At 40.2% G+C, this 15,194-nt stretch overlaps 1 protein-coding gene across 1 annotated transcript in view; it reads right to left on the minus strand.

Moving 5' to 3' along the window:
- Positions 1-14,866, minus strand: part of GBF1 (golgi brefeldin A resistant guanine nucleotide exchange factor 1) — a 100,650-nt gene extending 85,784 nt beyond the window's left edge. Inside the window, 3 exon segments of the mRNA XM_066323958.1 lie at positions 7,673-7,739; positions 9,041-9,146; positions 14,616-14,866. Of these exon segments, the coding sequence (XP_066180055.1) occupies positions 7,673-7,739; positions 9,041-9,146; positions 14,616-14,623 (181 nt within the window). The 5' untranslated portion in view covers positions 14,624-14,866.
- Between the last annotated feature and the right edge of the window lie 328 nt (positions 14,867-15,194).

The following is a 15,194-nucleotide window of genomic DNA, read 5'->3' on the forward strand; positions in this document are numbered from 1 at the left end:
ATATTCTGGGTTGAAAGGGACCCACAAGAAGCATCAAGTCCAGCTCTTGAGCGAACGGCCCATATGGACCCACGACCTTGGTGTTACCAGCACCATGCTCTGACCAACTCAGTTAATATCATCTTGACTGTCCCATCCAACATTTTTTTAAGAACTTACCATGAGGAGGTCCATAACACATCAGATGATTTTTTTTTCCTGATTGCAAAGAAAACCCCCCCAAACCAACCAAGTACAAATAAAAAAAGAACCCTTCAACAAAAGTCTAATCTACAACACTCTAAAAATGGCTAAAAACCTAGATAATTACCTTAAAAATAAAAAGCTCCTGCAAGTTTACCTCAAACAGGCAAGCCACCAAGTACACATCCCTCACTATCAATGTTCCTTAACCAACCAATCTGCTATTTTATTAACAACGTTCTCCATTAGTCTGCTACTTTTATACTTACCTTTTAATCCCTGCCATTCTACCTCTTTTCTTCCTGACTTTTTTATTCCACATTAATCATTGAGAGAAGTGGCACTTCATCACAGATCCCTGCACTACTCCTGAAGGAAAGGACATTTTGCCCAATTGTATCTTCTTTCAAACCTCTCCTCCAAACTCACATCTTGGTATGAACCATATTAGGGATCAGCCAACAACAGCCTGTTTGAAGGACAAATTGAGGTAACAATTAAGAAAAACCCTCAAGTGTTTAACAACTTTGTATACTTAATGATTTCTCTCTGCTGCTACCCTCTTAAGCTACAGACTTTGAGATGAATACTTCAGTATGCTTCTTGTGTATGCATAATCAACACTTCTTGGAAGTCCTATTACATATTATGCAACTATATAAATATGTGCCTGCACTTTCTGACACAAGTTATTGCTTCTTTGAAGTAAATACCCTTTGTGACAATATTTTTAACAGGTTAGATGGCAAGTATTGAGTGAGGAAAGAAGACAGCTAAAAGAAGGAAGCTAACAAAACAGAAGAGCTACATACTTAGTAAACCACTAGCAGAATTAAGCCATTTGATGTATACTCCTACTTCCAGAGGGTTTGTGCAAATGCACATAATTCCTTTTCACTACTCTTGAACATCAACCAAAAACATCAGTATTAAAAAATCTTGATATAAAACCTCAATGGCCGACTTAGCTTCTATGCAGCATCTGGTACTGCCTGTCCAGCAAATCAAACTGCAATTTATTGCCCCCTAATGTACATCCATTATGCCATTTCCTTCATGGCTCCACTTCACACAGAAGCAGTAACTGGAGGAAATAATGGAGTGCCCAACAAGTGGGAAAGTAATTGCTCAACAAGCGTGGAACAAGAGAGAGTCAGTTGCACACCATGCACATGTGGCAGCTCTTCAGAGCCCAGCCCTGCAGCGGTAACAGAAGGCTGGTATTACAGAACAAGCTCACTGTGGGAACTCTTCCAAGCAACAGCCAGGAGTGCTTGTCCATCTAAGGTCCTTAAGGATTAGGGGTCAGGAAACAATTTCTTCCAACAGCACCACTTCCTGCCTGTACCTGCCAGTCATTAGCACTCAGAGAACTGTGTTGAAAGGATGCTTAAGAGGTATCACAAAGGTTGTGGGGCTGAACTGTTTAAGGGATTTCAGGAGACACGCAGAAATACCTAGTGTGAAGATCACCTTACTGGTTTGGTTAGGGTTTTTTTTTTTTTCTCTAAATATTCTGAGATTCACTCCACTTCTTTTAATTTTATTTATTAAGTTTCTTCCTATTCAGAAACACAAAACAGAAGATTAACACAAGAGCTAAAAAGGTATCAGATTAAGAATTCTACACAACCACAGTCTATCTCTTTCTGTTTGTCAGTATTAGTTATAAATATCTCAATGACAAGCTTCTCCTTCTCAGGGGTTCTAATTTCATTCAGTAACCTGTGTTGAAGGCCTCAATGTACAGTTCAACAGAACCTATCAGCACTCAGAGTAACACCACCACTCCTCACACATTCTCCATAAATGCTGTCCTGCACACAAGAAAAACGCCTTGAAAAAGGTTATGGTGCTTGTCTTGGTGCATCTGTAAATCATTCTTCATCAAGGAAATTTCTCCTCCTTCCTTTATATAGAAAGTAAACAAAATCTTAAGTGAAATGGTGACAATGCTTGTGTTCACTTTGGGCTTGAGAAGTTCCCATCCCAGCTGCAGTGCAGCTAGCACTCTTAGAGCACATCAGGGTCACTCTGGGAAAATCATTCAGAAAGTAAAGCACAAGGTTAGCAAAAGCACCAGGGAAAAGTCTGTTTTATTATTTCTTCAAGAAAACACCAAGAAAATCTATACCAAAATATTAATATCTATGCTACAAGTATCTCTGAGGAAAATTCAAAGACCTCAGCCATAAGACAGTGATTTGATAAATTTGATGCAACAATGAGATTAAAAAGATTAAGCTCACTCAAAGTATTTGGAGCTACCTGCAGATTCAAAGCAAAAATACTGCATTGGTTTACATTCTCTGTGCAGTTGGGAAAATGTCTACATTCATTTAGACTAGAAACTTGTTTTTAAAATGACAATTTTTACTGTATTGTCTGAACACAGTTGGCAAAAATCTGGATTCAGCCTGCAAATGAAGCATCAAATTTAATTTGGCACCTTAATATTCGTATTTCTTACAGTAAGAAAATATGAAGAGAAACAAATTACCACTTCTGTACACAGTATCAGGTCATCCAATATGGACTAAAATTGTATCGTCATCCACTAACTAGAGTGAGGCCAGGTCACAGCCATGGAAGAAGCCTTATTCTATCAGTTTCCTAACCTTCCTTATACCCTTTCCATTCTTCTTTAAAAACAGAGAATGCAACAAAAGTTAAATGTTAACCGGAATTTCTTGGTATTCAAAAATACCAAGTTAACACATACGGATACCTGTTATTCTAAAAAAAAATTCCTTTTCTTTTTTTTTTTTTTTTTTTTTTTTTTTAAATTATCACAGGAACAGACATGATCTATAAGATCAGTGAATGCTCTAGATCTTTGATAGGAAGCTGACATAAAACAGAAAAAGAAAAATATATTTTTTATGGTTGATCTAGATAACATTTCTATACTTCAATGAAAGCGATGGGAGAAGTATCACAGTATGCAGTTCATCATATTTGCTATTTACCAGTAAGTTCAGGCCCTTCCAGCAGAAACTCAAGATCTAAATAATAAATAAAAAGGTATTGCTGTTACCTGCAAAGTAATAAGCATCACAGCACTTTTTATATCACATATTCATAGAGCCTTATTCCTACACTTCTTTACAAAAAACCCTAACACTATTTTTTCTGACTTCTTAACTTCAATGAACATCCCATATTCTAACCAACAGCATTGAGAAGGGGCAACATATTTATATTTATTACCAATTCAGCACTTCTTAAAACTAGATCTTTCAGAAAAAGTTCAGACGTGAATCCAAAATCAGGATAAAATTCCGGTATTGTTTTATACAATACAGGACAAGTTTTCCATAAAAACAGTTTCCAGAGCTCAGACATGAGAAAATGAGTGTGCTATCAAGTCTACATACCAGAAAACTGATGGCTACAGTAACAAGTATATTAAGTCAGTACACTGGGCAAAGCTTCTCCTACGGTTACAGTCATTTGACCTTTAGCCAGCTCTTAATGCCCCAGCCAACCCTCTAAAGATGGAGATTTGCAGCAGCTTCTTGTCTGAAATAAGCCATGAAAAGATTCTTCTGAACCCACTGTACAAGCATTCATTTGAAATGTCATGAATGTGCATGAAATCAGAGTGCTTCTAACAGCTTACTTTGCAGCTTCTGTTTAAATGCACTAACTCTAAACCACCAGAGGATAAAAGGACTCAAACCTTGCAGTCTGGCACTCATGGACCTAAAATATACACAAGCACCTCTTCACAGGTGTGTTTACCTAGTTTAAACCTTATTTAAATAGACTCTCAATGCACACACTTTCCACAAACACCTACTTCTCCCACTGCAGCCATGACTTGTACAAGGCAGTTGTACCCAGTCATTCCTGTCCTAAAGCCATCCTACACACCAGCAGGCAGCACCTCAGGCATGAAAATCCTGGTTTACTGACTCATCTCCCCGGTCAGAGCAAAGCACAAATTCTGTAATGAGAAGAATGACTACAGAAGTATCTACTTCTACATCATATCAGAATGGTCTGAAGACTTCAACAGCCAGAGAAGCATTTAAGGAAACCAAATCCTCATGAAATCACAGAAAAGTAGGCTTATAAATACTTCATATTTCCAATTATTTGTGGTTATAAAACCTTTCTCTGCTGACCTAGAGAGCATCCTAAGTTGGAACAACTCATGAAAGAGACAGCACTCAGTTATCACTGGAGGTTAAAAAGAAGCTTCCCTTTGGTGACCTAAATCCGTAACAAAACTGAAAAAATGAACAAATATTTCAACACCCAGACATATCTTTCACGGTACTCAGCTCACTTTAAAAAGCAGTCAAATGGAAGCTGCGGTGAAAGCAGCCCTAGATCCAAACTTGTATCAATACAGGTTTTCATCAGTTTTAAAATAACCTTTGAAAATGTAGCTATTATTTCAATTTTGCATGCGTGGACAAAGCTTCACAGTCACTGCTTCCATATGGTCATAATCCAGGACACTGACTTCTGCTTTTTCTAAGCACTAGAAATATGAGTCACACCATCAAACTTAAGCTTATTGTGGTCATCTTAGCATTGCAAGCATTCAGCTATTAAATTTATCTTGGATTAACTTACACAACACCCAAGACAACAGTACCTCTATGTTTCCCTTCTGCTTTTCAGGCAACCACTATCAAAAACCACTAGCTAAAATACATGCAGCCCATAAACATGTACAAATGGCATCCAATACATCAACTGACAGTGGATCAGAGTGGACATGCTGTTCATTTTCAAATTATTAAAAGCTTTTTATAAATCTACATAAAATTCCCACAAAAATTAAGTTTCTCTATCAGAACTTTGAAGAGAAACTTCAAAATACAATTCAGGTTCAAGGCCCTTAGCTAGGTATGTTGAATTGTAGAAGTGAAGGTACTCTTACTATGATCATAGGACTGTTTGTGCTGAGGAACACATCTTCCCTATATGCTTCCTCCAAGAGCACAGGTAGATGTTACAACAGGATGGGATACCATACTTAGTTGCAGGCAGGCTTTCCAGAATGTAATTTAGTTACTCTTGAGGAGCAATACTTTGAAGCAGGGATCTTTAGCTGCTGGGGGCATACAGTGCATCTTTATACCCTTGACCAGGGTATTTCAGCATCACAGCCATGACAGAGTTAATACCCACTAGCTCAGAGGAGAACAAAAGGTACTCCACTGCAACATGCCTAACATTTACATTGCCTCTCTTTGCTCATTAAACAGGTTTTGGTTAAATAATGAACAAACTGTATTACAGACTCCGATGAGAATTCCAAAATTATAAATCAACTGGTAAAGCCCAGAGGAGAATGAAGGGAGTGGGAGGGAAGGAAGGATAATATTGACTAATATAAAGGGCGCAGCTTGACAGTGGATATTCCTGCCACACCTGATCAAACATGCTCCATGGGGGAGGGGAAGGGAAGGAGAGAGCAAGAGGGGAGATGGGACAAGGCAGCCTGAAATTTGCATCCGGAACAGATTAAAATGGGTTCTTGGGGGATTGAGAAAATACATAATATATATTACTATAAATGCAAAATTGTACTAAAAGCTAACTCAAATGTCAAAGATTACAGCTTGAATAAATTTAAATATAAAAGCAATGCGTTTCTATGAGCTAATGAAAGAGACATGAAAGGAAGGTCTAGATGAAAAAAAAAAAAAAATCACCAAAAACCCCCTATGCTGGGGACTGGGCTTTTGATTGCCTGGAAGATGATGCAGGAGACTCTGTATCATTCAAAGTATTGCTTGGGAACAAGTTCATGTCTAAAATGGAAGAAGGATGGAGCCGAGCAATGATGCCCTATCTCAAGACACAAGTCAGCAAATAGCAGTCTCTGCAGCTGAAATTACCCATATAAAAGAATTCCATGTAGTCAAACAAACATGCTATCATCCCCATATATCATCTCAGTAATTATCATCTCAGCAGGAACCACACTTACATGATGACTAATACAAAGGGAGTCTCTGAATCTCTCAGTACATTAAACTTTGCTTTCTCTAACATAAGCAGATAGTGAACTTGCATTTTTTCCCCAACAAGTCAACAGCACGTTTTACCTAGCTGCTCTAGATAAACGGCCAGTCCCTGACATTTACTTATACTGCATTTATTTGAGCATCCTGACAATCCCTGCTCTTGTTGATTATGAGAGATATTTGCAATAATGGCAAAGAACTTCAGGAAGCTTATTTAAGAAAAAAAAAATTATCTCATAGAAGGGAGAAAAGTAAAATTTCTTTCCAATACACTTTTGGTGACTGCACACATATCTTACAGAAGGTGAGTGAGCTTACATGAAACACCACAAACCCAGACTGTTATATAGTCCAGGTACAAACATAACATCCAGAAGAAAGAGACTATCCAGAAATGCAAACTGTTCAGGAGTTCCTAAGATGTCATGATCTGACAGAAAAATCCTGCTTGTAATGACAGGAAGTTAAACTGGCAAAGAAAAGCAAAGCATTGCCCTTACAGGCAGACACAAGATAGGAAGGAATAAAGGCATAGAACTGACACATGTCCTTAGCACTTCTTGTCACCATCACCTGGAAGCAGCACTACTGTGCTTCTAGGGAACACACTTTTTATGGAATTCCAGATTCAGCACTGATACAGGAATAAGCATGTTTCACAGTAACAAATGCAAAACGTCCATCTCAAACTAAGGTTGAGTGCAGTTCTGAACACTCACTGTAATAAAGGGACCAGAAATGAAGTTCACTTTCAAATACTACAAACAGTAAGAAAAATCTTGGGAAGAGCATGCAGAATGCCATATGGAGTTTAGGATTAGCTTCACCCTCAGACTCTCAACATATATTTGGGTTACTGAAACTACAAAACCAGAAAATGCGTTGTGAGAAAAACAACAGTCAGAATACACACCACAGCCCTGTGTTCTGCTTCTCTAATCAATACAGATTTCCGGTTTCTTTCAGTGCAGGTGACCACAAAGTAAGTCTTCCACGTAAAATCCAAGAGACCCAAATAGAAACAGAGGTCTGTGCTTCACTTGTTACATGAAAACACATGATGAAAGCTACCAAACTGAAGAATGTGAGGAAAAAACAGACAGAAAACACTTTCTAAGCAGATTTTTTCCATCACTCACAGATCAGAAAGCATAAATAAACCACAAAAAAGCTATGCATGATAATACACCACATTTCATATATTACTACAAGCTTCAGTATATCAAAGAAACATGCATCTTAACAAAAATACATGTGTGCATACACACACTAAAATATATATACATACACAAATATATATCCCTATAGACAGTGGCAGCAGTGGCATTTCTGTGCTAGTTTACATTGGTATCATTTAAAAAGTATATGCATATTTCCCCTTTTCTTGTTCTTCAATAAATGACTTCTGGATAGTAAATAAGACAAATAAGTACACCTGTACATTTGTTTGCACATACCCTAGCAGATGCATATACCTGCTGATTTCTGCAGAAGCTTACCTGTTATATTATTCAGCACTTCTTTTAGGTGGCTAAAGCTATGCAGCAGGGGATCCCTTTCTTCATCCTATAGGTGATATATAGGTAATAAGTAATTAATAAGGCAAACATATTCCTGAAGACAAATCTTAATAATGAGTCTGTTAAAGACCTCACCATCACATTCACAGAAGTGCTGTGGTTAGAGTTTATCACTGTCAGCATATTTACATCATCAGATCCAAGAGAAGCATTTTTATTTTCCTGCCAGTGCTCCCCAATATCATACAGCTCAAACATCAAAGCATAGGTCCAAGGATTGAGCATTCTGGTTTGGTTTTATTGTCCTTAGCAGTACTTCTGATTAGCCTTCTGCTGTTCAATAAATTTCACTGCAAATCTAACTCATACCATATTGAAATGGCTCATCTGGATTTGCTATAATGTTAATCTATGCAGATTGTAATGGGAACAGAAATACAATGACATTTTATGCCATTAAAATAACTTAGAGAAAGAATCACAGTGCAATATTTATTTGAATTAGCTGCATCCTTTAGCCTTAGCCTATCTTTACGATATTAAAATAAGGAGGAGCAGCAGTTTCTCCAAGCCGAGTGCAGCCGCACCCACACCTCAAAGGGAGAGGCCGGGAGCTCTAATCAAGAAATGCCTGTCAGAAAGAAAAAGGTCCCTGCCCTTTGACAAACTGACACCACTTGTGCTGGATGACAGCCATCTGCTACTCATGTGACATTCTGAAATGGACCACTGACAGTGTGCCACATCCACACCTTTACACTGTGACAGCCACAAACACACCAAAGCATGGTTAGACTCAGAAACACTGTGGGGTTTTTACCAAAGCAGGTTTGAAACTATTAATACATTTTAGTCAAAATTATAGATAGCAGCAACAAAACTGCTGAAAACAGACAGTATGCCATATGAAAAATTTAAAAATACTCTCTATATAATGACTTCCCCAACTTTAATTTTGTGGCTTTTGTGGTGAAGACTGTCTTCTCCAAGAGGGTACAAAAGATACGTAAAAACATTGTGCTAAATAAAATAAAACCATATATGCAAATTCCCTGACATCTCTGGTGATAAAAGTCTAAATGAGATGGTTCCCACATAGAATACAATGAGGGGTTTTCAGATTTACACGATACAAAAGTAGAAGACATCCAGCTTTGTACCTTTTGCAGTAACTGGCACATGAGAAGCCCAGAACAATGTAAACAATGCAAACTTATTCCAACTCTATCTACAAAAGTACTATAACAAGTGTTACAAAAAACTGAAGTATTTTTCTAAAGCCAGGTGGTTTCTGCCATAGGTGTTTCTACCTACTGCTACAGATGGCAACAATTCAAGGCAACTTACCAGATGTGTGTGAGTGCTCCATCGGGCATTACGCTTTATGGCTCCCACCACTGCGTTGATTTCACCTTGTACAATGTAAATGTTCTTATCCACCATCCTGACAATTCTGAAAATAAAGGTAATACAAATTAATCTCTAGCCTCTCAGAGTAATTGTCTTCCTCAGACGAAATGAAGTTGACTCTAACCAGGAGAAACCTGGTGATCTAACCAGTGATTCAAGAAACTCTTTCACATTTGTTTAGTGCGTGCACAAAATACAAGTTACTATATGTAACAAATATAAATACTTCATTAAAAGAAGACACTTTTCCACAGTGTGTTTTCAAAACCGTGAGAGCAGACAGTTAGTTCTAAGAAGGTCTTTGCAGTGCAAGAGATCACTTTGCCAAGGCCCATTCCTCATTTTTTTCCTGTCTATGTAAGTTCATGAGAAGATAAAGTGTTTGGGTATCAGGACAGACATCCATGGCAATGCAATAACACATGCATCTCCAGCATTTATACAAATTCCAGCAGCCCTACATGGAACACAAAGCTAACATTATACTCTCTTAAATACGCACCAGTGGGTTGAATAAGATGGCCAGAGCAAACCTCTTTGGGACTTAAAATGTTGACAAAATAAAGCAAATTATAATAGATGTTGATTTCACACTTGCTTCACAAAACAAAGCTTTCAAGAAAGCAGGAAAGTAAAAAAACACGTGAATAAAACCCCACAAAGAAATAAACAATACTAGAGACAAAACTGGATGGAACACAGGGAGCAAAAGTGAGAAAGCTAAAGGCAGACACAGCCTCCTGTAGTCTGAGATCTTTCAGGGAAAAACCTTAAACTGATGCACCCTGAAAGAGGCATTAGAGGGGTAAAGAAATTTAAAAGCAAGAAAGATTTGTAATAGTCTGAGAAAAACAGAAGAGGAAACTACTGTTCTCCTTATACTAGCTGTAGCCCAGATACAGTCAAGCACCAAGAAGTAAGAATGAAGGGGAATGAACAGACAGAGATGTTTATAAATAATAAACAGGACTTATAAAGAGGCCAAAGAGTCAGATGACACCATGTCTGTAAATGAGAAGATTTAGTGATATGGTAGCCAAATAATGAGACTTTTTCAGAAGAATGAAAGGAAAACGAGGACTGCAGTTTGAAATCACAACAGGTCATCCACAGGGAAGCAAAAGGTTGGAAACAGATGAAACACTGATTGTAACACCTCAAATCTGACAGGCTCATTTAAAGGACTCAGCTGGGAAGGGGAGGCAGGGGGTAATAAAGCACAGAGAATATGAGAAGGACTTGCCCACGTAACAAAAGCAAAGCTGGAAAGAAATGGTTTTGGTGGATTACTCAAGACCTCAGAAAGATCACCACAAAAATTTCAGAACATACATCCTGGATCTGCCAGGCTTCACATTAATTAACATCTGAATTATCAACAACGCCTGAAATACACAAATATCCTCTGAATGAAAGAGACTAATTTGCTTCAGGACTCCATAAATAATGGAAAGAAAGTAAAGCATTATAAAAGGACAGCATCAGATTTGTTGCTTTATTTTTTCATTTTTGCAATAAAATTAATAGTCTTATGGCAAAATTGTTCATTTCATTAAATGAATTTTACATAAGGGTATTCCCAGGTATAAGACAATAATTTAAGAGCAAAGACAAAAGTATTTTGTAAGAACAGTCATGACAGACAAATAGTGCTTCCAAGTAATTTGCTTGTGCCCTGAAGAACAAAGGTTTAAATCCTTCCTCCACAGCCGTATATACAAGAACCACCAATACACTTCCTACTCATGTGGCTAATGCTTGAGAGATGTTCCCATCCTCAACACTAAATTATTCCATACATTATTCATATAATTGCACTGAAATACAATTGATCACAATTTTGCTATTTCATTTGTTGTCCTTGTTTTACTACATGCTATGAATGGGAAATTTCTCCTTCATGTAAAATTCCTTGCTTATTTATTTTTTTCTTTCAGTAATTCCATTATTTTCTGTATTTCTACATCAGCAGTTTCAGGGCTCAACATTCTAGTCCAAGGAAGTAATTCTGAGGAAATACTTCATATATTCATATTTGTTAAACCTAAGTTTTTCCAATCTTCACTTTTTCAGAACAGTATTGAACATGTAAACTGTGTAGCACCCTTCCAGGCATTGAGCATGGAAACATAATTTCAAAAAGCATGCAAATACCAGACAGATATATTACAAACCTTGCACACATATAGATACTCAATAGTTTTGACAGTATTTAAAGTGATGCTAAAGCTTAAATGCTGTTCTGCATACTATTGAATCTGCTTGTAAGACTTCTATTTCTTCTCCACTATTTTTAACATATAATAATTCAATAAAAAGTTTCTTAAACTCCATCTCTCCTGAATGTAGAAGACTTAAAATGCCCAGCTAAATGCAAATGGCAAAAGATGAAGAAAACAGACAAAAACCTCCAACACACACCTTTTCCTTTTCACCTGATCCCTTCAAGCAAGGGTGCAAAAACTCCTCGTTACTTGGCAGGGCTCTCCCAACATACTAAAACCCTGCAAAACTCAGGGCACTATTTCATTGCTAACAGTCTGAGAAGACTCAATGAAAATGCACTCCTTTCCTTATTGCAGATTCCATTAAATATAACTTTATTTGAAAGTACAAAAATTCACTTTATGCACGCCAGCAAACCTACTCGACCAGTGCAACTGAAACAATCTGTGGTGCTGGGGATGCAAATTCACACTCAGACTCTGAACATCAGACACAGAGCTCATTTCCCCACCAACACTGGGTAGAGATGGAGGCAAATATTGCTTTATATTTAAGCTTGCAGCTAACTAAGCAATAGCATACACACACTCCAAAGTAAACCATTAAGCTAAATATCCTCACTTTGCAAAGGACCTTTGCAACTGCATGCTGGAGAAGGAAACAGAAAATGCTCACTACAGAGCGAGCAGGAAAGACAGACAACTGTTTTTACAGAGATGCACCTTGTAAGCTAAGCCCACCAAAAGAATCATCCACCCCTGTAAAAACTTAAAAGTTTCTTTTTACTTATGGCTGTAGTTTCACTAAATTCCAAACTTCCCAAAGGCTACCCCCTTTAAAATGATTAGATAATTTCTGTATGTGTTCCTTCAACTGTAGCATCACAACAAGCAATAAGTGATCACACTTGAGAGCTCAGTATACATGTCCCGTATCTAAAGAAGTTTTAAAGATTGAAACAAATGCTGTGAAGCAGCACACAAAAGAGATACATGATTTACCAGACCAGCACTGAATGATCAGCTGGGTTTACAAGAGCATGGTGGGAGTCAAGCAAAACCACAAGACATTCATTCAACTTAGAGAAGAAAAAAATGTTAACGTGAATTCAGGCTTAATGTTACAAAGGTATGGTCTGAAGAATAGGATATTGTAGAAGTGTTGAACAGGTTAACAGAACTAATACTGAAGATCATTAAAAAATTCGAAACAACCTCCCTAGTAAAGGCTTTGTTTCAATACCTCTTGATCGCAAATCAAGAATAAATATCTTTCTTGCAAGCAATCTTTAATCTAACACAAAAAGATAGCAGGCTCAATACAGAAACAAGTGGATTCAGCTCTGTGGTCTTAAGTTAGGGAAAAGAATAAAAGAAAGGTACCTACTAAATTTTGAATGCTTTTTAGCTCCTTAATCCTTCAGTTAGTTGTATATAAGCTCCTGTTTCTTTGTCAAGACAGATTCACATATCTGCTTAAAACTGCAGACTAGTCCTCAAACATGCTCCTGGACAGAATTCAACAGGCAGCACAGTGAAAATGACAGCTCCAAACTAAGGCAACTAGGCCCCCAGGCCACCAGGAGAAGGGAGGCTGTTAGCGTTCCAAATGGTGTTATCAATGCGAAAGTTAAGTGGGAAAAGGTTGATACCTAATCATGTCATAAAAGAACAAAAGCTCATATTCATAATGTCAAAACCTTCAACAGTGTTCTGTGGATAATAATAATAATCACTATTCTGAGACTTCTGAAATAGCATCATAGGTAAAATCTTCATATGAAAACACTGATAAGATGTACACCTGCAAATGTTATTTCACACACGCACTGAACACTCCATTTCTCAACCTTGGAACATGTTACTCCTATACATCCCAATAGACAGCAAGCCAAATTATTCCTAGTATTACCACAGGAAGTCTTGGGTATGCTTTTAGGCAACACTCCCTCTTCTGCAACAAAATGTCTGAAATTCTTCTTGAAACAAGCAAGAGTTAGCATCAGAAGCAACAGGGTCTGGCAGACTTCCATCAGGTCACTTCTTCCTATCATCAACTTTAGCCTTCAGCTATGGCAGCTGATGTAAACCCAGTGACACTACTCAAAGAAACAGCAGTGAAAAACAGTAGTGAAAAACAACATAACCGCAACATAGAAAGGTAGTATTTCAAAGCAAGCTTCTGTTGACCTAAATTTTTACTGTTTATTACAACGCAAGAATAATCTAGATAGCCTCTGCCCTAGATTTGGCCACCAGAGTCCTGATACAATATACTGCTACCAAAACTGAGCACACAACCCCATGAATCACAAACAACTCCTGTCAATCTCACAGCCAGCTTCCCAGAAGCCCAACTGGCAATCAGAAAGCTCCTTTTTTTCCTCCTAAACCTCACATAGAAGGTACATGTACTTTTATACAGAAATATAACTTGCTTGGGTTTTTCAAGTAGTAACTGTTCTGCAAAAAGCATCGCAGTCAGCAAAAGTCCAGAGAAGTCAGAATGTTTCTCCAAAGGCTAGCTCCTAATGCCTAGACAAAAGTGATATAAAGCAATAATTCATAAGTATGGAAAGGAACTGTGCAGTCCTGGGCATTTAATGCAATTCTGGCCATTTAAGAATGCTCGTTAAAAGATAAGCAGCAGCAACATGGTAGAGGTGGCACATCAGAAAGGAAGGGAGGGACAAGCTTCTCTGCAAGCCTCCACATTCAGCTGTAACAGTGAGGTTGGGCCTGGGAATCAAGAAGAGAAAGGCAACTCGCATTTACCTGTCAAAACTGCATAGTAAAAACGAAACCTAAGGTTATTATGGTCAGGGGCATTTTCTTTCTTCCAATTATTTCATACTGTTGAAACTATGAAACATGCCACGGATGAACTCATAACACGGACGCTAAGTGAGCTCTGAGCTTTCCCCCGCAACAGCCATATGCCAGGAAAAGCCTATCTCCGCCGATTTCAAACAGCAAGCCACCGTGGCGCCTGTGCAGGTGCAGCGCCCACCCTGCAGCTCCCTCCGGGCCTGACCCCGCTTTCCCCGGTGCCCACAGCCCGCGGCGGTCGTTGCCAGGCGCCCTCCGCCCCGTGGGCACCGTCACTCGTGTCAGTCCCGGCCGGCCGGAGGGGCGGCCGCCGCCCCCACCCGCGCCCGGCCCCCGGGGCTGCCCCGGTCCCGTCCCCGCCCCCGCGGGTCCCGCAGGATTCCCCCGCCGCCGCTTCCCTCCCGTCCGCCCCCACGTCGCCACAGTATCGCGACAGGCGGTCGCTGCCCGGCACTGACCCCCGCATCCAAAATGGCGGCGCCAGCTCCCCGCGGCGGCGGCCGCTTCACATAACCGGGCGGGCGGGCGGCACCGCGGGCGGGAGGGTTCGGCTCGCCCCCTGTCCGCCCCTCCCTGCCGGCGGCGGCGGAGGCGAGGCCGCGGAGCGCGGGGTCCGCGGGGCACGGGCAGGGACACCGGCCCCGCTCCCTGGCACTGACGTGGAAACCGGCGCACCGTGACCCGCTGCCTGGTTACTGCGCAGACAGACAGCCCGGACAGCCAACCCGCGCACGATGCGCCGCGCAGCTCCCCCGCGGAGCCCAATGGGCACACGGTCTGCGACCGGAGGAGGCGGGCCCTGCAGTGACAGCGGCGGAAAGCCAATGAGAGGCGAGAAGGTAGAACCAGCAAAGCCGCCGGCCAATCGCGATGCGGTGCGGCGCCGCAGCCGCGCCTGAGCGGGCGCCGCGGGGCGGCCGGGCGGAAGGCGGCGGGAGGGCTGTCCTCGCAAAGCATTGTGGGCCGGGCCGCTCCGAGCCGCTCCCTGGGGCGTGTGGGGAGCCGGGGCCGAGCCCGGCCGGGGCTGTGCTGCTGTG

The sequence above is a fragment of the Sylvia atricapilla genome, chromosome 8 (genome assembly GCF_009819655.1).
Source record: "Sylvia atricapilla isolate bSylAtr1 chromosome 8, bSylAtr1.pri, whole genome shotgun sequence".
Classification (NCBI taxonomy): domain Eukaryota; kingdom Metazoa; phylum Chordata; class Aves; order Passeriformes; family Sylviidae; genus Sylvia; species Sylvia atricapilla.